Source organism: Gallus gallus, chromosome 13 (assembly GCF_016699485.2).
Source record: "Gallus gallus isolate bGalGal1 chromosome 13, bGalGal1.mat.broiler.GRCg7b, whole genome shotgun sequence".
NCBI lineage: Eukaryota > Metazoa > Chordata > Aves > Galliformes > Phasianidae > Gallus > Gallus gallus.
In genome coordinates this window covers 8,143,164-8,170,664 of record NC_052544.1, presented here as the reverse complement: position 1 = coordinate 8,170,664, position 27,501 = coordinate 8,143,164, and the positions used below count along the sequence as shown (strand labels likewise).

Here is a 27,501-nt window from a genome sequence, read left to right as displayed (position 1 = left end):
CTGCGGGAGCACTGCCCCAGCCCGGGGTGGTTTCTTACCTGCACGAGCTTCATCCCTGAGCAGCACTCAGCACTATGCTATGCCTGCTGCTCCTGGCTGCGACCTGCCTGGCTCTCACCTGTCCTTTCTTTTTGGCTCCACAGCACAGAAGGACATCAGAAACCTCCATCTCACCACCCGGCTCCAGCATCGGCTCCCCCAACAGAGTCATCTGCGTAAGTAGATCCCTGACCTCATCCCCGCGGGGCAGAACTGAGGCTGTGGCCATGGGTTTGGGGCTATTCGGAAGGGAGAGTGACAGTTCCCACATCTGTGTTTGGGAACAGCACGGACGAGTCACGGCCCTTCTCCCCATTGGCACATAGGGAGCACTCAGAGGGACATTGTCCCACTGTCCTCCATCCCATCCCCTCTGCCCTGTCCCTCTGCTGCCTCTGCTCACCTCTTCTTCCTGCTCCACGTGCTGGTTCTGTGTACTATGTGCTCCATCTTCCTCTTCCCTCTCTCCTTCTCTCCCTTTCCGTCCTTTCTGTCTCTGTCTCTCCCTCTCCCTAGGCTAAAGTGGATAATGAGATCCTTAATTACAAAGACCTGGCAGCTCTTCCCAAGATTAAAGCCATCTACGAAGTGCAGCGTCCTGACCTCATTTCGTACGAGCCCTATCACAGATACACGTCGGATGAGACGCTGGAGAGATATAGCTATGGGGAGGTACTGAGCCGGGATGTGCCCAGAGCCGGACCCCCATCTGGGGACATGGCATGGGGCTTCACTCACCTCTCAGGGATCCCTGCGGGCACACAGGACAGGGGATTTCTCCCGAAGGCTTCCTTCCCATCAGCAGGCGCTGAAGTCACTGTCAAGAGTGAGGTGGCATGGAGATGTCCCATGAGGGCACAGAGGGACAGGATTTGAACGGATCCCACAGAGGGGGGAGGGTTGAGGTAGTCCTGGCAGGGGCTTTGTAATGTGCTGCAGCCACATCCCTCTCGTCCCTAGTCCCAGGGCTTGTCACCCCCAGTCCATCTGCCCCAACAGCGGTCACGAATCTGCTCTCACCGAGTGGGCTGTGGCATGGGAAACAAAGCTGCTGTGTGGCCACCACCGTTAACCATACGCTGTCTCTCTCTGTCTCTCCTCCCTGCCTCCCGCTGTCTCCAGTCCTTGGGGACCCTCTCCCCGTACTCGCAGGTAATGGCACTGCAGGCCTTCATCACCCTGCTGCCACCATGGGGCTGTGCTGAGCATCCCCTGCCCGGCGCCAGCCCAAGGTGGGGGGACGCAGGGACCCATTGCGGGGCCCAGCCCCTGCTCCTGTCCAGCCCCAACTGGACACACAGTGCACTCAACAGCATCCTCGGCCACAGGATGCCTACCTCTATCTCTCACCCTCAGCTCTAACCTTCCACGTCTCTCCCTGTCCCCAGGACATCTACGAGAGCTTTGACATCCGGCAGAGGCGAGCCTCCAGCCCCGGCTACATCGACTCCCCCACCTACAGCCGGCAGGGCATGTCCCCCACCATCCCGAGGTCCCCCCACCACTTCTACCGCTCAGGTGAGGATTTGGGCTGTGGCCTTGGGGACCTTGCTGGTCTTGGCCAGGGACGGAGGAGGAGCGGTGGGGGCAGGTGGTGACCCACTGTGCTGCATGCACCCTACGGTTCTGCCACTCTCTGTGCAAGCAATAAGGAGAGGCTGAGGGGGCTCAGACCTGAGCTGGGGATGGAAGTGGCCCCAAGGTCCAGCACAATGTAAAGGAGAGCAGCCCGCACTCGGCTGGCTTGGTAGCTCTGAGGTTGTGCATGGAGCACTCATGCTGCAAGCGCTGCTCCGGATTGCAGAGCTCAGCTGGAGAGGAGCACACTGTGTCTGCCCGCTCTCCTGGCATCTGGAGCTCAATGGGAATGCACGGCACAACCCGAGGCAGTGTGTCCGGCGGTGCTGCCTCCTCCATCATCCCTGCACTGCGCCACTCACCATCATCGTGCACAGCTTTCCTCTCACCAATGGTGCTGCCAATGGGGCACCACCACATCTGCCTTCATCAGAAGATGCAGGGCATCTGCTCCGTCACGGCCCATCCTGGGCCACATCACCCTGTCACCTCACCACACGGGCCATCCCCTGCTCTTCTAACACCGCTGCCTTTAACACCTGTTTTCTTCTGCCTCTTGTTCTTTCTCTTGGTCACATGGCTGCTTCTGCTCGGCACCGCATAGGCACAGAGAGCGGGCGCAGCTCCCCCTACTATAGCCAGTTAGATGTGAGGTCTTCTACTCCAACCTCATACCAAGCACCCAAGCATTTCCACATTCCAGGTAGGCTCTGGAGCCCCTGGCCCAGGGGAAGCGCCGTATGTGTCGCATGCCCGCATGTGCCATCCCCTGTGTGCTGCATGCGTAGCTCCGCCGCCTGCCTAGAGCCAGCTGGCAGCAGGATCTACCCCGGTAGAGGCCATCCATAAGCAGGACCTGCAGCTTGAACCCTCCTCCTCCCCATCACCACCCAAATGTCTCAGAGCCTTCCAGTGTCTGCTTGTCCCCTTGTCCCCGCGCCCACCCTTCCTCCACCCGCACACCTCGAGGAGCCCCTGCAGAGAGCCATCCCCCTGCCCGCTCCCCCAGGACCACAAAGCAATGCGTGTCAGCCAGGGGCCGTTCTGCTCTTCCCCTTTACAGATGATTATTTTATACTCCCCATAGGGCCCGCCGCTCCCTCCCCCCAGGTTCTTCTGGGCTTGCCAGCTGCCTGCTGCCCTTCTGCAGGGATTGCAGGGGGCCACCAGGTAAGGGCCACCACCCACTCCCAGAGCCCCAGGGGATGGGTCAGAGGGGGGGCAGTGGGCGGGAAGCAGGCAGAGCACCATCCATCCCCTGCCCCGCTGCAGGCACCTCCCACCACTGTGTCCCACCATGGGACCTCCAGCACCCAGAGACACCCTGCGCCACCAGGACACCCTGACCACACTCCCACCCCATCCCCCCACCCAGCAGGTCGGTGCTTTATGGATGGCCCCCTCAACCCTCCACCAGCTTGGCACCAGGCACTGGCTCGCTTTCCCTCCCAGCTGGCTCTTCTCTCTCTCTGCTGCGGAAAGAGGCTTTGGCTGAGTTTGTTGTGCCCCAGGTAGCTCGCAGGTGGTTCTCGCAGGTGTTCTCCCCCATGGTGCCCAGCTGCAGGCTGGCAGGGCCGGTGGTGCATCTGTGCCCCCCCGCGGTGCATGCTGACCGGGCGCTCACTGCATGGCACTCATGCGTTGCCACCTGCCCAGCTGCGGTGGAATCCAGCCTGGATCTGGCTGGATGCTGGGGCTGCACTGAATGCTGCTGTGGGGCAGCATCTCCTCCCAGGACCGCCGTCCTGCCCTCGCTGCAAGCTCGCACTGAGCTCCTCTCCATGCTTCTTTCCTCCTTTCTTCCCTTTCTCTATCCAGCTGCTGGTGAGAGCAACATCTACAGGAAACCTCCCATCTACAAGCGGCACGGTCAGTCTGCAAGCTGGGAGCCGGGCACGGTGGCTCTCGGTGTGGGCGTTGGGTAGGGGCGTGGTGGGAGATGCAGGCAGGAGTTAGGGAACAGGGCTATGGGATTGGTGTTGCTGCTTCCCCTCTGAGCAGCACAGATCAGGGCACGCTGCAAAGAGCAGGGTGGAGGGGAGGGCTGCTAGCTATGGGGCATCCTTGGGATGGGGAGTGAGGACATGGGGGGGTGGCAGAGGGGATGAGGGTGACACCAGCAGTCAGAGCAGCCCATGTAAAGGACTGCAGATGGTTATTTACAGTTAGACACGGAGAGCCCTGCAGGAATAACGTAGCCCATCCTGGATGGCTGCTGCAGGTTGAAATGCACCCAGGAGGTGCAGAAGGCTGGGGAGGAGGAAGCCTGGGGTGGTTCGTGGCTCTGCTGGGCTTGCGCTCTCTGCTTGCTGGCGTGTGTAGCTGGGCTGCGGCTGCCCAAAGTAGTAACTGTGTCTCCTCTCTCTCTGCGGGCTCCCTTTCCCACCTGCCCACTGCCTTGCTGTCTGCCTGCACCGCTGCTGTAAGTAGTTGCTGTCGGTGAGGTACCCTGTGCTTGGGTGGTGGGCTCTGCCTGCACCTCCCTGCCCCTGCTGTCCCCAGGACAGCCATCGAGGGTGGCTGGAAGGGGACAGTGTCTATGCATGTTCCCAGTGCCTATCCTACAAGTGTCCAGGCCTTGGGGCTGAACCCCTTCCCCAGCTGCTGGGGTACCCCCCTGCTCCCCATGGTGACCCACTGGCTTCCCCAGAGGGACTGTGCCCTCTTCCATCCCTTCTTGTGTGAGCCCTGCTGTGTGCCTGTGCAGCCATAGCCCTTGGAGAGGGGACAGCGTGGGGACATGGTGCTGCTGGCACTGAGGCTGCTGGAGTGCCAGACCCTGCACTGGTGACCATTGTCTGCCACTGCATCCTTGTCTCCAGGAGGTGTCAAACATTTGAGAATGGGTTATTTCCAGCTCTGCTCTGAACTGTCCCAAACACAGATTGTCGCGAAGTGCTGGGAAGAGAGAAGGGTTTGCTTTCCTCCTGGCGTGGAACTTTTCTAAATGTGGTATCCCTGTTACAGCTCTCTATTCTCCTTTTGCAGACAACATCTCTGCAGCCACCAAAAGCAAAACCAGTGAGGACATTGCACAGTCATCCAAGTACAGCCCTGCCTACTCCCCCGACCCCTACTACCACTCTGAGTCAGAGTATTGGTCCTTCCAGGGATCCCCCAAAGGTAACAGCCATCGGCGGCACTGTGGGAATGGGAAGCCCGCTGAGAGGGCATCACGCTGGGCTGCACCCAGACCCAAAGATGGGGTTGAGCTGAGATATATACTAGAGTGACCCCCAAATCCCAGCAGTCCTTGGGGTTTGGCTATTCCTATGCCTTGGGGACTGTCTCCTGTCTGTGCCCCAATCTGACCCCCCCCCCCCACGTCTTCTTGCAGCTCCCCGAGCCCGGCGGTTCTCATCAGGAGGTGAAGAGGATGGCTATGAGCGGGGCATGCACAAGGTGGGCGGTGTGTCTGCCTGCAGCCTGGTGGGGTGGGCACAGAGGGTGGCCGTGAGCCAGGAAGGCACAGAGCGGTCCGTGTGTCACCTCATTGCCCGGAGGTGCCACGTGCCCTGGGATGCTTCCCACTGGCATCACCGTCTCTTTGCATGCCCAGATCCAGAGCGGCATCGGCAGGCTGATCCTGAGGGAGGAGATGAAGGCGCGCTCCAACTCCTACGCAGACCCCTGGACCCCACCCCGCAGCTCTGCCAGCAGCAGAGAAGCCCTGCACACAGCCGGCTATGAGGGCTCCCTCAACGGCTGTAAGCACAACTGTCCGTCCTTCCATCCCATGCGGGAAGGTGCTGGGAACGGGAGGTGCACCCAGGAGGCCCCTGAGGCTCTGTGCAGTCCCCATGCTCTCATGGGGCTGGGAGTGTGTGGGGATGCTTGGGGATCCGCAGGAAGGACCAGGGGATGGGGGAGGGATCTCTGCATGGTGCAGGGTGCTCAACCCTCTGAGCCGGGCTGTGCTTCCCTTGCAGCCCCCCGGATGCACTACCTGGCTGACAGCGGTGAGTGTACCAGCCTTCATCCTTGGGGCATGGTCCTGCCCAGCTGTGGAGACCAGAGCCTGAAAGCTGAGCCCAGAGAACCATGCTGGGACTGGGGAGGTGTGGGGAGAAGAAGGAGCCCTGCACTGTGCCAGGGCAGAGCAAGAAGGGAAGAAGATTTTGAAAGGGGCTATTGGGATGGAGGAGGGAGGGCTGCCATGGGAGGGGGATTTGGGGGAGAAACACACTGAGAGGAGTTGGAAAGGAAGCAGAGCCAGGTGAGTTTGGAGCCGGACAGGAATGGAGAAATACTGGAAATGCAAACAGGCTGTGAGCAGCTGGCCTGGGGAGGCAGGAGCACCTCTGTGCCATGCATGGGAGCAGTGGCCGAGGAGATGTGTCAGAAAAGGGGAGGTGTGGGCATGCAGCAGTGCTGCCGGGTGCACTGGGCTGGCCCTGCGGTCTCACTCATGCTCCGTGGTGGTCTCCTTCCAGATCCCCTCATTTCCAAGTCGGCCTCTCTCCCTGCCTACAGGAGGAATGGGCTGCACAGGGTGAGTGCCTCCTGCCGCTCCCTTCCCTGCATCCCTGCTGCCACTCCTGGCTGTGCCAGTCCCAAATAACCCTCAGTGGGCACTGCTGGAGAGCTGTGCCTGCCCCACTGCGGGTCTCGAGCCCCGTCCTGCAGCGCACATTGCTTTGCTTCATACCCTATAGCTCAGGAGACCTGGGCTTGTGTCACTTCCTTGTCGCTTGTGCTTCAGTTTCCCCACTGCCAGGCACAGGGGTGCCTTCCCCTTTCAGGGACATGAGAGATGCTGTGCTGGGAGGAAACCTGTCTGCAAGGGCCCCCTCTCACCCCTCCCTCTCTCCTTGCATCCCTCCTGCAGCCGCCCAGCGCGGAGCTTTTCCACTACGACAGCACCAACGCCGTCAACTGGGGGATGCGAGGTGAGGCTGTGGGGCTGGGCAGCAGGCAGGGCGGGGGGTCCGCGGGTGCCGTGGGGCTGCCACCGTGCTGCAGGCAGCTCCAGAAATGGGATCTAGACCAGAGGGACAAGGGGAGAGACGGGGGAGTCCCCGCTGCTCTGGAGGGGGCTGCTGGTGGGGAGGGGGCAGCGGCTCATGTCTGTTTTTTATTTGTGTCCCCTACAGAGTACAAGGTAAGATGGCTCTAAGGCGTGACTGCCACCTGGAGGTGACACCCAGAGGAGGTCCCAGAGAGGTGCCCCTGTGTGCCCCGGCCCTGTTAGGGAGAAGCTTTGCCCTCTTCCTGCCTTCATCCCCCTTCATCCCCATCCCGACATCCCCATCCCGACACCATAGGGCTCACACCAGGGTCCCCAGCCCTGTGCTAGGCAGCAGTGTCTCCCTGCCATGAGGCAGAGGTGGGTGGCTGTGCTTGTGTTCCCAGCTCACATTCACCTCTGGGTCACTCCTGGCTTTGCAGAGGAAGTAGCAGAACTTCGGCTCACCATTTCAGAGCCACACAGGTGGATTAGGGTCACCCCAAAAGCAAGCCGCCCTCTACCCTGTCCCACTCAAGCCCCGCTGTGCCACTCAAGCCCCCCAAAATGAGGCAGGGGGAGGCATTGCCCTGAGCTCTGAGTGTAGAGAGCCGCCATGGTGCTGCTGTCCATGCACAGATTTACCCCTATGAGCTGCTCCTGGTGAAGACGAGGGGAAGGAACCAGCTGCCCAAGGATGTGGACAGGACTCGGTTAGAGGTGAGGCATCTTCCAGTGGGCACATCTCCTTGGGGCTTACCCTACCTGGCCCACATGGGGCAGCAAGGGGCTTGTGGGCACGTGAGGAGCATCTCCTGGGCGAGCAGTGCTGCAGGCTGCAGCCCCCTGTTGCACCCCATGGGGGTTCCTGCTGGCAGACCCCCTCCAGCTGCAGCCCCGCTCTGCCATCAGCCTGGGATGGCGGTCCCGGCCCAGCAGCCCCTCTCTCCGCAGCGGCACCTCTCCCAGGAGGAGTTCTACCAGATCTTTGGCATGACCATCGCTGAGTTCGACCGCCTGGCCCTCTGGAAGAGGAATGAGCTGAAGAAGCAGGCGCGGCTGTTTTAAAGGCAGCGCATTATAAATATATACATACCTATAAATATATACATAGAAAGATCTCTATATCGCAGCTCTGTATGATTCTCAGTACTGTACGTGGCAGAGGCGCCCTCTGCACCCCTGAGAGTGAATTGGAGTCTCACGGATAATTCTGTGCTCTTTGTTTCTTTTCCTTCTCGAGCTTTGATTCCGCAGCCATCCCGGGGGGCTTCTGGGGGCTGAAGGTGGCGGGGTGGGGAGGTGCTGTCAGCGCTGACCCTCTGCGGCAGCCGCAGCGATGGGAGCCCAGTGCTGTGTGCTGGGGGTGGGAGTGGATGCGGCGATAGCGCACCGGTAATTGCTGCTGTCGGCTTTAGTGCAGCAGTAATGAGCCAATTGGGTTTACAATGATTTCACCCGTGTAAACTACAGCTCCCTAAATCAAGCTCGGCTGTTCGGGGCTATGAGGAACTTCCAGCAGCGGTGTGAGAGGGAAAGCCTGGAGGGGGCAGAGCTTCAGTTAATTCATACTACTAATAATAATAGCACAGCAACGCAAAGCTTTTAATTTTCAAAGCATTTTATGAACATGAGGTAACTGTTCCTCACCACTTTCAGCACGGCAACGATGGGATGACTGGGCAGGGTCCCGGCACACACCTCTGGGACAGCAGGCAGCCAGCAGCACCCCACGGGCTGCCATTGCTCAGCATGTGCTGAGTGGCTGCCACGGCCCAGAGAACAGTGGGTGCTGCTTTGGCTGTGCCACAGGGATGGCAGTGCCCTGTGTGTGCCCCGTGTGTGCCCTGTGTGTGTCCTGTGCCCACAGCCCGGGGTGACCCTATGGTTTGAGGGGGATCTGGGGCTCAGTCCCAAAGGAAGAGACGAATGGGGGCACCACCTCTGCGGGGCTGTGCATGGGGGGAGCAGGGCTGGGCTGCAGCCTGCACACAGGGGACCAGAAGGGGCTGCCGGCTCTATGGTGCCCCGCGCCATACAGGTGCTCGCGTCTAACCCCCAGTTCTTGTTGGGGCGCAGCGGCGGCAGCAACGCAGGGCCGAGGGACGCCAGGAGAGAGCGGGTACTGAGAGCTCTGGGAACGCCGGGGGAAAAGCACCGAGCTCCGCACGGAGCCCCGACAGCCCTCAGCTCCGCAGCCGCCGCCACCCGGCGGGGCGTGGGCACCATCCCGGCGGGCGCGGCTCAGGGCGGGGCTGTGCCGGTGCTGCCCCGCGCCGAGGGAGGGGCGTTGCGGGACCGCCGGCACCGCGCTGCCACTCGCCCGTCCGCTCCTCCCGGGGCGGCCGCCGCTGCCCGCGGTGCGGACCATGGACCGGCTGAGCGGTGAGGGCACGGCGGCACCGGGCGCTGCGGGGGGAAAGGGCCGGGGGTCGGTGCGTGTCGTCACCTGCGGCTGGGACGCGGGCTGGCGTTGGTCGGGAGGGTGAAAGAGCAGCGCCTTGCGGGAGGGTGTGCGGGCGGTGAGCGCTCGGTGCGCTCGTCGAGGAAATGGTGGTCCCGGGGTTGAGGGGAGGGAGAGTTGCAGCGCCGCGGCCGTGGCACTGTGTGCCCGGGGCTGCCGGGTTGGAGCGGGACGGGGAGGGATCTGCCTCGGTCCGGTGCGGGGAGGGGGCCGTGGGGCCGTGCTGCCGGTCAGTGCCGAGCGCTGCCCCGGGGCTGTGCAGCAGCAGGTGGTGACGTGGGGCAGCGCGGGGTCCCGGCCTTGGTTGGTGCCGCAGCAGTGCCGGTGGTGCCGGGGACGTGGACGTCCCCTCCGGCAGGGCAAAGTCGCTGTGTGTGCTGCTCGGGGTCAGCACCAGAGAGACCCGAGGGTCAGGAGTTCCCCTTCCCGATGGAAAAGGATGGGGTGGTGTTTCCGTGGTGGAAATGTGATGTGAGGAGTTCGGCTCTGGGGGTGCAGCACGCAGTGGTGGTGCTCAGGGAGCAGTACGTTGCCTGGTATCACAGGAGAGGACAGGGACAGGGATAGCCTCCCCTTGCAGCTCACCCAGCCCACCTGCCCCGCAGTGCTGGCTCTGAAGGAGGCTGCTGCTGCAGGAGGAGTGTTGTTATCAAACACACGTGGTGCCAAGGCCCAGAGGACCTCATTGATGGGCGAAGGGGAAAGTTGTGCAGGCTGCTGGGAAGATGTCCCACCTGTGATGGATGTCAACTGGGCATTGCTCCCTGTGCCACATGATGAGCACTGGGCTCCCCATCATGGGGAGGTGATAGTGTGCTGCTGAGCCCAGACTGGGGCTTAGTAGAGATGAGCCCAGACGTGGCACAGGGTGTGCATGGCGAGGTCCCTGTCCATGACTGCTGCATGGAGGCCCACTGCCCCAGTGCCTGGCATGCCCCAGTTTGCATAGGTTACCCCACTGAGGCAGAGCTGCGCTGCTTCTTTTACCCCCTCGTAGGTGCCTTCTATGGTAGTGGTGGAGGTGCCTGCTGCTTTACTTTCAGTGTGTGTAATGAATGGCTGTTGGCACTCGGATTGCTCTTTGCTAATGTAAACCTTCTCCAGACCCTCCTGCTCATCACCAGGGCCTCTGGATCCCTTTGAGGCTGTAGCTGTGCAGGGAGGGCATGGAGTTTTGGTGGACAAGGGGCCTCTGACCCAGTCCCCAGCCTCTCCATGCTGTCTGGCAGCTACTCCAGGCTATGCCGATGGAGAGCTATGGATGTGCCTGTGACCTGGTGATGCTCCATGCCATGAGCCTTTGCTCCAGCTGGGCTGTGCTTGCTTCTCCTCATTAATAACTCTTCTCTGACCTTTCGTGCCATGAGAATTTCGATCTTGCACCGTATCTGTGGTCTAAATCCAGTGAAGCCAGCAGAGATGTGTCAGGGATAAACTTGGCTCCAGATCACCCACAGGAATGGGGAGGCATTGGGCCGGGAGGGAGGGAGCCAGGCTCATTCCTGACCTGCTGCCTGAGCCCCACATGCAGCCTGGTGAAGGGGGCGAGGAGCTCTGGGGCCAGCTGTTAGCACCAGGCAAGTGCCGAGCTCTCCCCCGCATTGCAGCCATTCCTTCCGCTGGAAGCCGAGCTGCCTGGCGGCGAGGTCCTGTTTATAGCCCAGGGAATGGGGATGAGCTGTCCCTGGGCTGCCCCAGTCCAGACAGGCAGCGTGTTATTGCAGCAGTGGGGCTGCTGGTCGGGTGGGAAGCAGTGGGCTCATGCCAGGTTAGCACCTTCCAGGGCAGTGACCCCAGGGACTCCTATCACACGGGGCTGTCTGGAAACCTGCCTCTTTCCAGCTCTTGCTCTTGACCTGGAAGTGCTGTTTTCCGGTGGAAATGTGCTGAGCTGCATGCTGACGTGCCCTGTGCTACACAGCATACACCAAAACGCTGCCTGCAGGAGGGCCGGCACTCCTCATCCCATCCCAGGAAAGCTTTGTATAAGGTTTTGAAGTCGTCTCATCCTGAACAGTTGGAGGGCTTTGTAGAGGAGAACAGGGAGTGAAAGCTGGGCTCAGCCCAGTGTTTGCCTGTTGTTCTGTGGCCAAGTTGCTTGCTGGGACACAAGATAAGAGTTTTGCAAAGTGGAGGCTTGAAGTGGTTTCTGACATCCCAGACTCACATCCTAATCCTTTAACTCTTCCCTATACCAGTCCAGTCTGGCACAGCTAAAGGAGCAGGTATCTCCTCCTGCACGGAAGGAACCTTTTCCCCATGTAAATGAACGGCAAAACTGCCTCTTCTACATAACATCTATGAAATATCCCTCTCCCAGGGCAGGCAGCTTGGTCAGAAAATCCCCGAGGAGCTCTGCATTGTCCCTGCCTCACACACCAGCCCTGGGATGAATAGTGCTGGGCCATGCCACCCGCAGCCCGGGCAGCACCGCAGCCAACAACACCCAGCTGTCATCACCCCCGGGTGCCAAAAGCTGTGGCATTCAGCGAGCTCCAGTCCCTCCGTGCTAATGATCTGCAGCCTCCGCGGTGGGGAAGGATGAATATCCTCTGATTTGGTGGTCCCACCCTATGGAACCTGCCTCGGGTTCTTCAGCCCCTTCGATTTTTGCTTCTGATAACGCCTCTCATCTCATCAAAGGAGGGCTTTTGGCAGGCAGGGGAAAACACTGGCATTTCGTAACAGTTTGGAATGAGCACAGATCTTTGCTGGGAGGAGTTTCTATGCTCAATATCTTTTCTTTTTTTTTTTTTTGAAGTGGGTTTTGCTTGCATGTGATCCTGGAGGTGATAGGAGAGAGGTCTGGGCGCCGCTGTGTGCTCTGATTGCTGGCAATTAGCAGGGGAGCTCCAGGGAGGTGTGTGAGGAGCAGCCCGAGTGGGGGCTGTGGCTGAGCGGGGGCTATGGCTTTCTCCTGGGTGTTTTGAACATTTGACCCACCAGGCTCACCGATGGCAGAGCAGCCCCTTTGTGTCTCATTGTCCAGCAGGTTCAACCTCCTGTTTGATACAATCCCAGTTTCATCTTATGCTTTGGGAAGCTGAGGTTGTACAGGGCAGAGCCAGGAGTAGGAGATGTGTAGGAACAGGTTTGAAAGCTGGCTTTTGTGTGCCGAAGCTAAAAGCAGGTAGGGTGAACCAGTCCCGGCACCATCGGAGACATCAGCACTTACTGGGGCAGCCACACCGTCCCGTGTACTTGGGCTTGGCTTTCCCACCATGCTGCACTGGCTGTCCCGGCTCCCCTCCTTCCCTGAAGGGGTTAAGTGGGTAGGAAATGCTGCAGGCTGGTGGCCTTGCTGCTGCACCTGATGCTCACCAATGGGAGGAAACGGAAGGGCTGTTCTCAGCTGAGCAAACACGCTTATCCTGCCCTTGAGGACACTACGGCAGCACGGCTCTGGCCCCCCAAAGTGCAGAGGCCCTATGGGTGCCCCCACTGTGTCCACCTCACAGGGCTGGGCAGGGCCGGCTCTGGGGTGCTGACTTCATAGCCATTTTGCCCCTGTGGGATTTTTCTACCCCTGCTGGTTTTTACTCCTTCCACCACCTCCAGAAGGAGGTGTCCCCATCATGCAGCATGGCTGGATGCATACAGAGAAGCAGAGCTGGCTCTGGCTGATTCCCCCTCCATCCTGTTCCTGCAGCTCCTGTGTCCCCCAGCCCACCCCCTGCTAGGGGAGAGTCCTGTATCCTCCTGTACACAATGGCCCCATGGCACTTTTCCTCTAAGAAGCACATCTGCTGTATGGGGCTTTGGGGAAGGGAGCTGCCTGGGACACAGAAAGCTCCCATCCATCCGTAGGGCTGGGATGCCCATGTGGGAGATGCCTGCTGTGTCACCTGCACGCAGGGTGTGCACCTGGCAGTGCCTGCAGCCACCCTGTGCTGCTCTGTCCCACTGCTGGGGCCTCTCCTGGCGTGGGGGCATGGCAGCATCCTGCTGCCTCTGCTGCTCAGGGCTGGTTTTGAAGAGGCCAATGCCAAAATTTTACTTGGAAAAAGCAGAGTTTATTCTGGGTTCTGGCTAATCCTAACATCTCTCCTCAGCCTGAAGCTTGTTTTTATACACTGCTCAGCAGGTCTTGCCCCTGCCCGACTATTCCTTTAAAAGGGCATCTCAAACCTCTCTTTTCCTTTCATTACTTAAACACGTTCTCAGCCAGCAGCTCTTATCAACCCGGCCCCACTCCCTGCTCCCAGGCTCCCTGCAGAGCATCACACTGATTGCTGAGATGTCACCCTCTGAGCGCAGCCCTGTGTGCTCAGAGCCGTGTCCTTGGCACTGGGCTGTGCCTGGGCTCAGGGAATCCTCACCCAGGAGGATTCGCCATGTCCCTGTACCTTTGTTTGCTCAGCTTCTTGCTTCACTCAGCAGTAAAAGAAGGTGATGCAGAAAATTCTGGGGTCAGGGCAGCTGCAGCCTCATCGTTTCAGAGGGGGGAAGTTTGCTTTGGATGAGCTAAAACAACACCCCACAGCCTTCTCCGGGAGATGAAGAAATGTCAGCACAGGGGGCAGCCCCTGGGTAGCATCCCCAGCACGGGGCACCAAAGGGCTCCTTATCTGCCTCGGTCACAGGAGGTGGTTGGGGGTGATTCAATCATTCCCCTGTTAATTATTACCTGTGCAGCTCAGGCTCGTGGAGCCTTTCTGCTGTGGTGCAAGCACTGTGGGGATCATGTAGCAGGCAGGGCACGGGCCTGGGGGGCTGAGAGAGGGGGCTCAGGCAGAGCGTGTCTGGAGCATGATCTGAGCTCCCTCTGGGCCGGGCTCACGGCTCAGCTGCTGGCTTCTGGGGTCACTGAGAGCAGGGCTGCCAGATAAGGCTTTCAGCAGAGCTATTTATATCAGGGGGAGAGCTGCTGCTGGCACATAGCTGGACCACGCACAGGGCTCTTCTCTCAAGCTGTGCTGAAAACAGCAGCAGCAAACGTGTGCCGGTGGTCAGCACAGCCCTGAGTGCCTGGGGTGCACGTTTCCAAGGGTAAAGCGTTCCCTGGCTGCTTTGTCTCCCTGCTGTCTCTCTCTCCCCCGGTCCCGGGGCTGGAGCAAGGCAGAGGGCAGCAAGCTGTGGGCTCCTTGCTGTAAGATGAGAATGCAGCGATCGCTTTGCCAGTGGGGACCTCACGTCCCCTTGAGCAAGCATGCTGCACGTGCAGCTCTCAGGGCTGATTTTTCCAAGGCTATCAGCTGGGGATATTAAATACTGCAGTGCTGTGTTGATGAACTCTCCAGAAGATGTGTGCCCCTGCCCTGCCCAATGCAGCCTGGCTACACAGGGTACTGCACGTCCTGCAGGTCTCTGCTCCCTGCAGTGCAACAGGAGCTCAGGAGGTGTGAGCCACCTGTGCTCCGCAGTGCTGGGGATGCTGCAACCCCTGAGCTGGGGACACCTGGCCCTACGCTGGGGGTTAATGGCTGTGGGGATGGTTGGAGAGGAGGTTGGGGGGCATACAGGAGGAGCCCGAAGCACTCAGGCTCTGGCTGCTGGAGCTGGAAGTGGAGGCACTGCCCCCACCCACCCCTCTCAAGGGGCCCTTGTTCACAAGGAGGAGATGATTCATGGGCATCAAGCGGCCCCAGAGCAAATCTTCCACTGTTATGGGATGTTTCCAGAGCATGAGTGTGATAATTAATGGCTTGCTTTTCTCTTAAACCCTCTGTGCTGCAGCGTGCCAAGTTGCTGGGTACGCACTCAGACAGGAGGGGATTTTCCAGGCTCTCCTTGCTGCCAGCCCAGTGCAGCTCACCCTGTGCCCACGGGGGGCTGAGATGCTGCGGGGCCTCAGGCAGTATGGATGTGGAGGAACAATGGTGGGAGCCGTGTGCCTGCCTCCTGCCCATGGAAACAGCCCTGTGGGAATGGGAACGGCCCCCCAGCACTGGGCTGGGAGGCTCCAGCCTTCCTTCCCTCCGAGCTCCTCTGAGTACTCAGTGCCACCGTCCTCAGGTGCTGCAGTGGCCCCCTCCCCTCCTGCACCCCACCTATTTATGGCATCCCAGGAGCTATAAACATCTGTTTACTGCCGGTGGCGACTCCAAGCAGCGCTCCTCCGCAGGCAGAGCATCCTGGGGCCCTGCCCACGCCAACAGGAAGGATTTATTTTTGCTCGCTTTTTATTTTAGCTACAAACAATGGCCGTCACTCCCAGCATCCGATTTCCCCCGGCCCCCCTCACCCCCGGCCTCCACCTGGTGCGGGAGGAAGTGGGGCCTGGGGGGGACAACAGGGCTGAGTCCCTGCAGCGGTGTTGCAGTGCTGCTCCCTGGAACTGTTCCCCCTCCTTGGGGCTCCCTTGGGCTGTGGCTGCCAACCGGCTCTGCTTTGCAGCCACACGTGCGTGGTCTTATCTCTGCCTCTGTGACAGCCAGTCCATGCACACGAAAACTGCTGCGTTAGCTTGGCCGGACACTCTTCTTCCCCTTCCTTCTTCTCCTCCTCCACCTCCCTGCAGGTTGCTGAAGCAAGAGCTGCTGCTTGCTCCTGTGACCGAGCAGAGGCTGAGGAGAGGGGACATGCTCTGCGGCTGCGCCCAGAGCCTTATCTCCAATCCAGAGGACACGGCTTCCCAAGAGGAATGTGTTCACAGTGTCTAAGAATAGAGCTGGCCTGGGCACGAGGTGGGGAGTGGTGTGGGGTGCTGCTGTGGAGAGGGGCACCCTGCTTGATGCTGTTTGTGGGGTGTACTGGGGTGCAGAGCAAGCGCTGCCTGCTGACCTGAGCGGTAGCAGCATCCTGGAGGTGTCTTGAGCATCATTCTTGGTGCTGGTCCCCAGACCTCCTGTCTCAGGAGTGCTGCCCTGTGTCTTATCCATCCCATCCAGTCCAGCTTAGCTCATGCTAAAGCCATCTGCCTCCATAGCTCCCAGCCCTCCCAGGCACAGGGACCTCTGACATCTTCCCATCCCTGCTGCAGCAGATGTGGAGAGCAGCACATCTTCATTGCAAGGCTCCCTGTCCTGGGATGCCTGCACCCAGCGCAGAGAACTGGTCTCACGGTGTTTGGGCGGTAGGAGAAACTCCAGCAGCACCCAGCAGGTGGGACCCAGTGTCTGCACTGCTGCTTGGCAGCAGGGGAGACAGGCTGGGCTCTCCGCGGCCAGTGCTCCTGCTCACCCAAGGGTGGGCTGTGTGCTGGCACCAGACACTGAGCCCCCCTGTCTGTGCCATCCGTGCAGTGACCCGTGGGCAGTCTCCCCTGGCTTCCTGCAGCCGCCCCATTAACCTCCTGTGGGCTGGGAGCTAACAAGCACAGGAAATTAATTTCTTCCCTCCCTCCGCTCCCCCAGGCGCAGGCTCAGCTCCGTGCACCCGCTGCAGATCAAGGCCCCTTTGAGCAGCTCACCCCCTCGCCCCCCCCTCGGCTCCGGGGGCAGCTGTAACAAGGGAGATGCAGGGGACAGCTCAGCTGGGGAGGAACAAAGGAGCCTTCAGTGCTCTGCTTCGAGCACTTGCTGGCCAAGGCTCTGCCTGCTCTGTGGCCCTTTGGCCCTCCGTTGGTCTGGTGCCCTGACAGAGGTCTGAGAGCTGTGATGGGAGATATCCTAGGGGATGCACTGTGGGCTGCAGTGTGCTGTGAGAAGGTGGCATAAGGCACGGCCCTTATCTGCTGAGCTGGGGCAGGGAGTGGGTAAGCGTCTCTCCAGGCGCTGGCGGGACGTCTTGCTTTTCTTCCCAGCTGCTTCCTCACTAGCCCAGCGCCCTGCCAAGCCCCGCAGCTGGATCCTGGCTGGCCAGAGGAGGATGTCTCACCTGGCAGTGTGTTTCCACCATTTCCATTCTGCATGCATCCTGGGAATGGCTGCCCCTCTCCCCTGCCTCGGTGGAAGGGGAGAGCAGTGGGAGCTGAGCACCCACCCACCTATGTGCTGTGTGCTGCTTTTCCAGCTCCAAAGCTCGAGCAGCAGCCCTGGTCCCACTGTGCCATCCTCTCCTTCTCCATGGGCTGGGAGATGCTGCCCGCTCACTGCTGCTCACTGCCCTCCTTGGGGTCTGCCTGTGGGAGACAGGCACTGGCAGTACAGCCGAAGGGCTGTGCTGGTGTTTGGCTTGGCGCTGGGGAGGAGGAGGAAGCAGAAGGTCTGTGGAGATAGAAGGCCATCGGCAGAGGCAGCAGGATGCGAGCCACATCCTGCCCCGTGTCCTGGGGAGCGGTGCTTTGGAGCCAGGCATGCTGTCCTCTTGCCTGAGGGGATTGCCTTGGCTGGGTGCTGATCAGCATCAGCTGGCTTACGTTGGGTTCCCCTTTGGCTGAGGGATGTTTCGCTTGCCCTGGGAAACATCCCCTCACTGCTGCGTGGCTCTGCACGGCCATGCAGCTGCAGGGCAGGCGGTCCTTCCTGCGAGCACCACCGCTGTGTCCCTGCAGAGAAGTGATGGTCCAGCGGTGTGTCCAGTGGCTGTGTGCTCTGTCCGTGAGGCGTGCGCTCTGCTTTCCAAACACCCCATCACTCAGCACGTCCCAGCTGCCACTGCGGTCCCCTCTGGCCTCTCCCCAGTCCCTGCGGACCTACAGCCAGCTGCAGGGCCACCCCAGCTGTGCTCTGATGATGTTCAGTTGCTGCCAAGATCTCGCTCACACTTGCATTGAAAGAAACAGTTGGTTTTTTTCCCCCCCACTGTTGATAGCCTCCAGAGCCACAGGCTTGTTGGAGTCCTGAGCTGGGCCTCTCACAGCTGGGCTGTCTCAGGTGCTGGATGCTGCAGGTGCTACCCACATAACACAGGAGCTGAGGTTTGCTCAGCAGAGATCAGGGGAGCAGCCTGGGAGCTGTGCGCTGGAGCAGCTGAGGAGCCCACCCCAGCTCTGTTCTGGGGCTATGGTTACCAGCAGGGCTCTGCCCCAGGCCATGGGCTGAGCAGGGCTGGAGGTGCTCTGCAGGCAGCACAGGCACACTGAGGGGTACTCGGTGCCCTGTAGCACATCGGGGGCTGAGCAGAGCTGCTCCCCAGCTCTGTGCCTGGTGCTGCGTAGCGATGCCTTCCCTTCCCTCCTCAGCAGCATGCCAAATACCGCCTGAAGGGATTAATTTTTTCTGTAAGCCTGCTCTGAAATTCAAGCACGTGGAGTTGTGTTACACGTGGGTGCAGCCTTGCACATCAGGTGCCCCATCCCGGGGGGGGGAGCACCAGCAGCCGTGCTACACTGTAGGTGGGACAGAGGTGTAGCGTTATCTGCATGGAAACATTTACGTGCTGAGCCCTTTGATAGCAGTCCAGCAAGCTTACAGAGCTCAAGTTTCCACCCACAGGCTGCATCCCAGCGTCTGCGTGCGGGTGTGTGCAGAAGGAGCACGTGTGCACTTGGCAAACAGCCCCGAGCCCAGCCCGGGCTCTCAGCCCCTGGGGGGTCTCCCATGTGTCCAAGCCCTTTCTGCCTCCTCTGTATCTTTATGCACGTTTCTTTCAGCACCTCTGATGTTGCCCTGTGCGTTTCATGCCTGGCTGTGATGAGGGGGAGAATGTCCTCAGGGCAAAGGTTGATTCAGTTCCTGAGCTTGTTACAGTTTTGAGCCAGAAGTTGAATCAAAATGTGCAAGACTGCTGGGCTGGCTTGGAAAGTGCCCCATGCCTCCCATGTGCCCTTGTTGTCCCAGCTGCCTCTTCTGCTGAGCCTCTGCTCTGTGTGCCCTCCCCCACGTGCAGAGGGGCTGTGGGGAGCCCAGCATCCTGACATCGCCACATTCATGGGCTTTTCTCTGCATCCCCCAGTGCTGGACCAGCTCCTGCCAGAGCTCAGCATCCTGCTCAAGCTGCTGGACCACGAGTACCTGAGTGCCACGGCCCAGGAAAAGAAGGTGGCTGTGTCCTCCATCCTGCAGAAGCTGCAGCCACCCACAGGTCAGTGTCCCACTGCCATGGCACCCAGTGGCTGTCCCACTGGCACTGTGTCCCCAGCCTGCTCTGTGGCCATGAGTTGGCATGTCTAGGGGGCGAGAGGTGCCGGTGCCCTCCTGGCCATGCTGCCCAGCTCCAGGCTGAGCTTCCCTCCTCACTCCCAGGGAAGGACACGGACTTCATGTATGTGAACACGGCTTCCCTGAGCAATGGCACCAGCTTTGTGGAGTCTCTCTTCGAGGAGTTTGGTACGTGGGACCATCCCAGGATGGTGCTGGGCTGGGCTCCCAGCTGGCCATGGGGGCTCTCAAGGGGGCAGGAGGGAGGCTGAAGCTGTGTCCCTGTGCCCAGGGAGGGCATTGTCAGCCTGTTCCTGCTGCCCCATAGCCATGCCCATGGGTGCTTGGCGTGGAGGCTCCCTGGGGACGTGGATGCCCATCTCTAGGCTCCCGCTGCTCCCTCACCCTCATCGCTTGCTCCCAATCCAGACTGTGACCTGCGGGATCTCCGGGACATGCAGGAGGATGATGGGGATACTGGTGACAGCATCGGTGTGGAGCTCACGAGGAGCCAGCCAGCAAAGAGCGTATGTCCCGATACTGTGAACTCTGTGCACCAGCACGGGAAGGTGGCTGGGTCCTGCTCCTGCCTCTCACACCAGAGTGCCTGCTGGCCCCTGGGGGACGCATGGCCTCTCACTCGCTGGTGTTTCTGCCACAGGTTCCTGCAGACCCCCCTCCGCCTCTGCCCACCACCCCCCCACCTGAGGATTACTATGAAGAAGCACTGCCCCTGGGCCCAGGCAAGGCCCCCGAGTACATCACCTCCCGCAGTGAGTCCTGCTCCTGGCCGCGTCCCACCTGCCCCACAGCCAAACAGGCAGAGCCAGACCCTCCTGGTGAAGGAAGCCACCTGCACTGCACTGCACTGCACTGCACCCACTTATTTCCCATCCCATCCCACCATGCTGCTTTGCACCGGGCTGTTTGCTCCTTGGTGGGGAGGGGACAATGAGCAGAGGTGACAGCCTCGGTGTCTGTGTGCGCTTGCAGCAGGTGCACATTGCTCTGCCCGACTGCAGGCTTACCCACAGCCCTGGCCGTCCTCTGCTTCCCCTGCAGACAGCTCCAGCCCCCCCAACTCTATCATGGATGGCTACTATGAGGACGCAGACAGCAACTACCCCGTCACCAGGATGAACGGGGAGCAGAAGAACTCTTGTAGGTACCTGGGTGCCCTCACCAGGCAGGGAAGAGCTTCAGCACAGTGGGCGTGAGACATGGGCTCAAGCAAAGCTGAGAGTTGCTGCATGCTGAAGGTGCAGTGCGGCTGTGCCTGGCTGCAGTGCCGGAAGGAGGGGAGGCACCGAGCTTTCCTGACCTGCTCCTCTCTGCTGCACCAGGAGCCTTTAAAAGTGTGAGACTTGCAAAGAAATAAGCCAGCCCCGGGGTTTGGACAGGCATGCCTGGGACTGGCTTTTGGCCTGCAAACATCCTGAGTGACGTGGAGGGGAAATGGGGGAAATAGGAGTAGTTGGGGTCAAAGCAGCAATGCTTTCAGAGCAGGATGTGGAGCTGCACCATCTGAATGGGGTGACTTGCCCACTCCCTTCCAGACAACGACTCAGATGCCATGAGCAGCTCCTATGAATCTTATGATGAAGAGGAAGAGGAGGGGAAAGGCCAGCAGCTGACACACCAGTGGCCATCAGAAGAAGCCTCCATGAACCTGGTGAAGGACTGTAGGATTTGCGCTTTCCTGTTGCGCAAGAAGCGCTTTGGGCAGTGGGCCAAGCAGCTCACCATCATACGGGATGGCAAACTGCTGGTGAGCTCAGTGTTGGTGGGGCACCAGGGCTGGGAAGAGACCTGCAGGTGGGCTGGGGGGAGGTCAGCAAACTCTGCTCCAAGACTGCGACACCCCGCAGCACATGCAAGAGTTGCTGCTGCTTCCTTTGCATGCAAACAAAGGGCTCCTTGCTTTGGGGGCCCCTTGGCTAGTGAAGGAAAGGGAGAGGGCATCCTGCAGCCCTACTATTGTTGAGTCTGTGTAGCAGAGACACGGCCACCTCCATCTGTGCTGTTGGCTGCAGGACTGCCCATCCCTACCCACCACCCTCGGCATGGCGGCAGCATCAGCTGAGCCCTGAGTGGTTCCCTTTGCTTCTCCCAGTGCTACAAAAGCTCCAAGGACCGGCATCCGCATGTGGAAGTGCCCCTGAGCACCTGCAATGTCATCTATGTCCCCAAGGATGGGCGACGCAAGAAGCACGAGCTGCGCTTCTCACTGCCTGGGGCTGAGGCACTGGTGCTGGCCGTGCAGAGCAAGGAGCAGGCTGAGGAATGGCTGAAGGTAGACTGCTGCCTCCCCCTCACTCACAGCCTTCCTCTCGCTGCCCTAGGGAAGGAGAAGGGGAAGGGGGTTTTCCTCTGGCTCTTATCAGCTGTGGGGACGGCTGGCTAGCTGATTCCCAAGCCCTGGGCGGCTCCTGTGCTGATAGCCCAAGCCCCTCACCAGGGAGCGGAGTGGGGATGTTTGCTCACCCCCTCCTCTTCCTCGTGGCCCTTTCCTGCTTTTGTTCTGGGTGTGGGAGGCAGGGAAGGGGCCACCTCTGCTGTGAGCCCTGGGCTGAGAAAGGGGCTGTGCTGCCTCTCCTGCAGGAACTGTGACATGGGGGACAGTGGGGTGTGTAGTGCTGGCAGCGTGGCTGTGCAGCTCCCACATCCCTCACATCCAACCCTCTGACCATGCATCTCAACAGCAGTTGTCATTTGGAAGGGGCCTCAGGCAAGCAGGGTTTGTGCCCCAAGCAGGGCTCGTGGTGGGTAGTAGAGCTGGGTGCTGCAAAGACCACTGTGGCCAGCCGGGCTTGGGCTGTGCAGTGGGAGCTTGGCAGTGTGGGGATGGTTGCCTTGGTCCACAGCCCATTGTGAGGGGCTGCTCAGAGGTCTTTCTCCGCAGGTGATAAAGGAAGCGAGCAGTGCGGGAGCAAGTGGGATGGAAGTCCCCACATCCCCAGTGATGCCCTGCAAGATGGACCTGGATAAGGTGATGTTTTCTGGCTGTGGCTGGGAGGACAGGGACTGGCCCAAGTGCTATGTGGGGCTGGTGATCTTCCGTCCTCGCAGCAGGTCTGCAGGGCCAACAGGCTCCCAGCACAGGGTGCATGTCCCAGCCCTGTGCTGGGGGGACAAAAGCCCGAGCATGGTCATTGCTTGGGGCTGGGCAGAGGGATGCTGCTGAACCAGTGCCTGCCCTGCTGTTTCCCACAGAGGCTGTCACAGGAGAAGCACACCTCTGACTCAGACAGTGTGGCAACGGGTGAGACCTGCTCCGCCATGGCCCGCAGAGAGCTCTGTGAGAACGGTATGGCCCTGGCGAGATGGGATGCCCTCCTGGCCCACTGAGCAGGGACACTGCGATGGGTGATGGGGGCTATCAGGGCTGTTCTCTTCCAGGGAAAGGCAAGAAGAGTGGCTTGGCTGACCTGAAGGGCTCAATGAGCCGGGCAGCAGGGAAGAAGATCACCAGGATCATCAGCTTCTCCAAGAAGAAGCCTTCCCCTGAGGACACGCAGACCTCCTCCACTGAGGAGGATATCCCATGCTGCGGTTCGTGGGGCTAGGGGCAGAAATGGGTCTTGAGCTCCCTTCTGAGGGGCTGTGGGGTGGGAGCTCCCATTGAGCTCGTGGAGAATTAGGGTGCTCCTCAGGGCTCCAGAATGGTGCTGAGATTCTTCTGTCCCCAGGCTACCTGAGCGTCCTGGTCAACCAGTGCTGGAAGGAGCGCTGGTGCCGCCTCAAAGCCAACACCCTTTACTTCCACAAGGACCGCACCGACCTGCGCACCCACGTCAATGCCATCAACCTCCGGGGCTGTGAGGTGGTCCCAGGACTGGGCCCCAAACACCCCTTTGCATTCCGTATCCTGCGCAGTGGGCAGGAGGTGGCCGCACTAGAGGTGAGCAGGGCACACCACCTCCCTGGGGACGTTCCTGGGGGGATTGTCGTGCTGGGGGAGCACCTTGGAATCATAGGAAGACTTCTAAGATCATCTAGTCCAGTTGTCAATCCATCATTGCCATGCCCACTAAATCGCCAGTGTGTCCCACTAAAACATCATTCACTGGATGGAACCCAGTCTGGAGATGCTCAGCCCCATTAGAGTGATACCAACGCTCGTCTGTCCCAAGTTCACCTTCACTTGCTGTTTGGGCTTTTATTAGGAGAAAATCAACCCTTCCAGAAGCCAGCACACGATGCCTTGCTTTCCCCTCCTGTGCACACTGATGAAGCCCAGGGTGCCATTACAGTGCAGGGATGTGCAGGGAGGAGGCCAGAAGGGCTGAAGTAGGCAGCTTGCTGGGGGTTTGGGAATGCATGTGCTTTCTCTTTGATCATCCTAAACCTTGCACATGTGCTTTGCATCTAAGAGCCCTTCCAAAGTGGGGCTTTGTGTTTTGGGGTAGGAGTGAGGGTCACTTGAAGCCAGACATGCTCCCCAGCCCCTTCTCTCTCCACAGGCAAGCTGCTCAGAAGACCTGGGCCGCTGGCTGGGCCTTCTCTTGGTGGAGACAGGCTCCCAGACTGCACCGGAGGCCTTGCACTATGACTATGTGGATGTGGAGACGATTGCTAACATTGTGACGGCCGTGAGGCACTCCTACCTGTAAGACTTGCCTCCTGCTGTGCTAAACCACAATGGGGTGGGATGGTGGGCCTCATCCTGGGCTCCTGGGCATGGGCATAGGCATGGGCTAGGCTGGGATGGGATGGGATGGGATGGGGTTTTCTCGAGATCCCAGGAGATAGAAGGGACGTCCCAGAGGCTGGCGTTTCTCCAAGCAAGGCATCTTCCCTTGGGCAGGACTGAAATTAGAAGGTGCTTTTTGAGAAGCTGTGGATGCCCCATTCAAGGCCAGGTTGCATGGGGCCTTGGGCAGTCTGATCTGGTGCCTGATTTAGTAGTTGGCAACCCTACTCGTGGCTGGCACCCTTACTTGTGGCAGGGGAGTTGGAGTGAGATGATTTCTGAGGTCCTTTCCAGCCCAAGACATTTTATGATTTTACAATTGCACGATTCTTTAGTAACGCTGATGAAGGACCTAAGGGATATGTGTGCTTGGGTAGAGCAGGATGAGCACTCAAAAGCAAAGCTGTGTCCCTGCCCACACTTGGGAGAGCAGTGAGATCAAAGAGCCCATTGTGGGGCTGGCAGGGATGTCCTGGAAAGGAAGCCCATGGCACACCCATCCCTTGTCCCACAGGTGGGCCAGCAGCTCCCAGGACAGCCGGCCCGACTCCTCCCGCGTGGTGTACGATGATGTCCCCTACGAGAAGGTCCAGGTGAGTGTGACTCAGAGCCTCACCATGTCCCACTGCTGTGGAGGAGGTGTCCTGGGGATCCTTGGTGGGTTGTGGCAGTCCCACAGGTGTTTCAGCATGCTCTCAACTGCAGGCTGAGGAGGAGTCGGGACGGCCATCAGGAGCCCAGGTGAAGCGCCATGCGTCCTCCTGCAGCGAGAAGTCGCGGCGAATTGACCCGCAGGTCAAAGTGAAGAGACACGCATCGAGTGAGTGGGGGTCTGCAATGGGGCCCTCAGAGTGGGGGGAGCCCCTGGCCTCTGTGTGGAGGCTGATCCCACCAGGGGGTCCTGGGTTGAGCTGTGCCAGCCCAGTGGGACCATGAGAGGTGTCCTTGCAGCTCGGGTTTGGGCTCCGGTGGGGCTTTCTTAGGCTGGAGCCATTGTGATGGGCTCTCCTTGTGCATGCAGACGCCAACCAGTACAGGTATGGGAAGAACCGGGCTGAGGAGGATGCCAGGAGATTTCTGACAGAGAAGGATAAGCTGGAGAAGGAAAAAGCAGCAATCCGCAGTGAGCTGGTGCTGCTGCGGAAAGAGAGGAGGGAGCTGCGGGAAGCCATGAAAGGCAGCTCAGGTAGGTTGCATACTGTGGCTGAGGATGTTCAAAGGCACCCGGGTATGGTGGAAAGGGCAGGGATGGGAATGCAGGGCTGGCAGTGTGACCATGGCACTTGTGACCGTGGCACTTGTGACCACGCTCAGGCTTGGCTGCAGCACACTGCTGGGCCAGCAGCCCCATCTAGTGTCACTACCCAAGAGGATGGATGGCTGCCCAGCCCCGGCAGCCTCATCCACTGAACCAGGCACTTGCATGATCAGGAGTGAAGCTGCAGGACCTGGAGCAGCGTGTGGCTTTGCTGGAGGAGCAGTGCCGGCAGAAGGAGGAGCGCCGTGTCGACCTGGAGCTTCAGCTGAGCGAAGTGAAGGAGCAGCTGAAGCAGTCGTTGGCAGGAGGGCCGGCCCTGGGGCTGGCTGTGACCAGCAAGGCTGAGAATGGGGTATGCACCTCTTCTTTCTTGCTCCCCTAAAACCTGCAAAGGGGTCTGGGGTGGGGGCGAGCAGCACATGGGGATGAGGGGACACCCCTGATCTTTGTCACATTGTGGTTAGAGGTGGGAAGCAAAGCACTGACTTTGCTTTGACTCTGTGACAGTTTATGCTTTCCTGGCACTTTCTGCTCCCTAGGTTTTGTAAATCCTTCTTATTCTCTCTCTTTTCCACAGGAAGCTACAAACAAGCCCAATGGGAGCCCCCCTGAGCACTTGGTTCCCGTTAACAGTGCAGCTGAACTGAGAAAGAGAAGTCCCTCCATCCTTCCTGCCAACAAGGGCAATGTGCTGAGGAAGGCCAAGGTCCTGCTTCGCTCCTCCTCTCTTCCCTGCCCCCCCAAGTTTTTCATCCTGTCCCCATATTGGACCAAGAATTTGGGGGATTGTGGTTGCTCCTTACTCCAAACACAGGGGATGCTGCCTGGGTTGCATCTGTGCTGGTCCCCTTCAGTGGCAGAGGCTACTGACATGAGCCTGGCCTGCAGATTTGAGGAGCCCAAGGCTGGGCGGGCAGCAGTGAAAGTATCACCTCTTCAATGCCCAGGGCAGCACTCACCAGCCTTTGGAGATGCTGGGGTGGTCCAAAGCCCCCGGGAGGGAAGGAGGCCCTCAAAGGGCTCAGTGCTCACTCCTCCAGCCTCTGACGTCTCCTCACCCCCCTCTTTTTTTTCCTTTTCTCTTGCAGGAATGGGAAAAGAAGCAGACTTAAACCCGGCAGTGGGAACACCTGCCAGGCCCCACTGGACACTGTGGCCCACTGAGGAGCTACAAGGCCCCTTTCTCGCAGGCGTGGGGAGAAGTGCCCTCCTTTCCCCCTCTGCTACAGCGCCTGCCACGTGGGCAACACTGTGAACTGTGGGGAAGGGAGCGGGAAGGGATTTACACAGAGGGGGGTGAGGTGCTGGAACAGGCTGCCCAGAGAAGCTGTGGATGCCCCATCTCTGGAGGCATTCAGGGCCTGGTGAGATGGGATCCTGGGCAGCCTGATCTAGTGGTTGGCAACCCTGCCCATGGCAGGGGGGTTGAAACAAGACGATCCTTGAGGTCCACTCCAACCTAAGCCATCCTATGACTGGGGAGGCAGGTGGAGAGCAGGAGTCCTTTGGTGATCAGGGTCATATACTACTGGGGAACCTATCTCTGGGGGTCCTCCTGCATGGCCAGGAGCTTGGCACAAGGCATGGACCTGTGTGACACGGACAGCGCGTGGGACAGATGCAGCCGTCGGATGCTCTGCTTTATTGAGATCCATCTTCTACCCCGGGGACACCAGAGGCCTGGCTGATGTTTTCCAAAGCGACCGTGGATTCTTTGGGGATTCGTGGCTGCCTGGAAATTGGGATTTATGAGCTCAGGACCTGATCCTTTGGAGATGCCCATAATTCGCCTTTCTCACTGCTCTGAGCTCCGTGGGGTCTCATCTCAGGGTTCTTTGTGCCTCTGGCTCACTGTGTGTCTGCTGCATGCCCTCACCCGGTGCCTCCTTCTTGTCCTCTAGGCACACTTGCTTCCTTTGGGAAGAAACAAAGCTCAAGCATCAGCAAATTAACAGCAGGCCCCCTTTGACCTTACTGAGCATGCCGTAAGAGCTGAGGCTGGAGGCAGCCTGACTCCCCAGCCCCGTGCTGCTTTCAGGGGAGCAGGAGGGCCTGGGACACAGTTTGCCAAAGCACGTCGTCAATGCGGAGCAAGGGGAAGTCTGAAAATAAAAAGATAAAAAGTGCTTTCAAGCGAGGGGACTGGAGCAGAAAGGAGGGATGGGGAAGGTAATTCAGCACAGGTCGAAACAAGGGAGAGGAACGAAAAGTGAAGGCCCGGGCCGGTGTGCCAGGGACAACAGAGCGCCCACGGCCCATCTGTGCTCACTGCTGCCACGGTTACCCTCTGCAGCCTGCTCCCCTTTAATACCTCGGTCAGCAGCTTGTAATAAAACCACTGGCACTGGCACGGCCCTCCCCTGGCTGCAGGGAGCGGACTGGTGTTGTTCCTCTTGCTTGCAATGGAAGGCCAGCGCGGCCTTGCATTGCGGGGGCAGCGGGTCGGATCCCCGCACATCGCAATGGGGCCGCGGGTTGGGAGCTGCGAGCTTCCTCCCCCGGCACGAACCGCGCCGCGGCTCAGGGCAGCTCCCGGCCTGCAGGCCCAGACCCCGTCCGCCACGGCACGCGGGGCACCACGGCAGCACCACCCGCGGGGGGCGGGGCGGGGCGGCGCGGGGC

At 59.9% G+C, this 27,501-nt stretch overlaps 2 protein-coding genes and 1 long non-coding RNA gene across 9 annotated transcripts in view; 2 read left to right on the top strand and 1 right to left on the bottom strand.

Annotated features, from left to right (window-relative positions):
* The window catches only part of ABLIM3 (actin binding LIM protein family member 3), a 35,191-nt gene extending 27,418 nt beyond the window's left edge, over window positions 1–7,773 (top strand). For all 3 annotated transcript variants that reach the window (XM_015293686.4, XM_015293685.4, XM_046900521.1), the window contains exons 9-24: window positions 144–215; window positions 556–711; window positions 1,162–1,191; window positions 1,428–1,557; window positions 2,222–2,320; window positions 3,436–3,486; window positions 4,048–4,056; window positions 4,606–4,740; window positions 4,955–5,019; window positions 5,177–5,324; window positions 5,547–5,576; window positions 6,051–6,109; window positions 6,446–6,506; window positions 6,711–6,718; window positions 7,202–7,282; window positions 7,517–7,773. In XM_015293686.4, the coding sequence (XP_015149172.1) occupies window positions 144–215; window positions 556–711; window positions 1,162–1,191; window positions 1,428–1,557; window positions 2,222–2,320; window positions 3,436–3,486; window positions 4,048–4,056; window positions 4,606–4,740; window positions 4,955–5,019; window positions 5,177–5,324; window positions 5,547–5,576; window positions 6,051–6,109; window positions 6,446–6,506; window positions 6,711–6,718; window positions 7,202–7,282; window positions 7,517–7,630 (1,248 nt within the window). In that variant the 3' untranslated portion in view covers window positions 7,631–7,773. The remainder of the gene's footprint in view (window positions 1–143; window positions 216–555; window positions 712–1,161; window positions 1,192–1,427; window positions 1,558–2,221; window positions 2,321–3,435; window positions 3,487–4,047; window positions 4,057–4,605; window positions 4,741–4,954; window positions 5,020–5,176; window positions 5,325–5,546; window positions 5,577–6,050; window positions 6,110–6,445; window positions 6,507–6,710; window positions 6,719–7,201; window positions 7,283–7,516) is intronic.
* Window positions 7,774–8,876: 1,103 nt separating this feature from the next.
* Window positions 8,877–27,227, top strand: AFAP1L1 (actin filament associated protein 1 like 1). Of its 5 annotated transcripts, none has more exons than XM_015293699.4 (19): window positions 8,877–8,947; window positions 18,744–18,872; window positions 19,034–19,117; window positions 19,358–19,455; window positions 19,590–19,701; window positions 19,991–20,089; window positions 20,485–20,696; window positions 21,042–21,221; window positions 21,831–21,917; window positions 22,142–22,235; window positions 22,328–22,480; window positions 22,618–22,829; window positions 23,392–23,537; window positions 24,136–24,214; window positions 24,327–24,441; window positions 24,643–24,807; window positions 25,053–25,231; window positions 25,457–25,585; window positions 25,968–27,227. In XM_015293699.4, the coding sequence occupies exons 1-19, from the start codon at window positions 8,932–8,934 to the stop codon at window positions 25,989–25,991; spliced, it is 2,313 nt and encodes a 770-aa protein (XP_015149185.3). In that variant the 5' UTR covers window positions 8,877–8,931; the 3' UTR covers window positions 25,992–27,227. The 5 variants fall into 5 exon arrangements, with proteins under 5 accessions (XP_015149185.3, XP_040503063.1, XP_040503067.1 ...); XM_040647129.2 differs by having other exon boundaries at window positions 19,358–19,497; XM_040647133.2 differs by lacking the exon at window positions 19,991–20,089.
* LOC121106735 lies at window positions 26,503–27,486 on the bottom strand. The gene is made up of 2 exons (XR_005839605.2): window positions 27,191–27,486; window positions 26,503–26,793 (listed from the first exon to the last, which is right to left on the bottom strand). It is a non-coding gene; the product is annotated as an uncharacterized LOC121106735 (long non-coding RNA).
* Between the last annotated feature and the right edge of the window lie 15 nt (window positions 27,487–27,501).

Bases quoted from the DNA above. Each gene is read 5' to 3' on its own strand.
- AFAP1L1 (XM_040647129.2), top strand. The intron at 22,481-22,617 runs GTTCGTGGGGCT...TTCTGTCCCCAG, and splicing joins GGAGGATATCCCATGCTGCG to GCTACCTGAGCGTCCTGGTC. The intron at 24,442-24,642 runs GTGAGTGGGGGT...TTGTGCATGCAG, and splicing joins AGTGAAGAGACACGCATCGA to ACGCCAACCAGTACAGGTAT.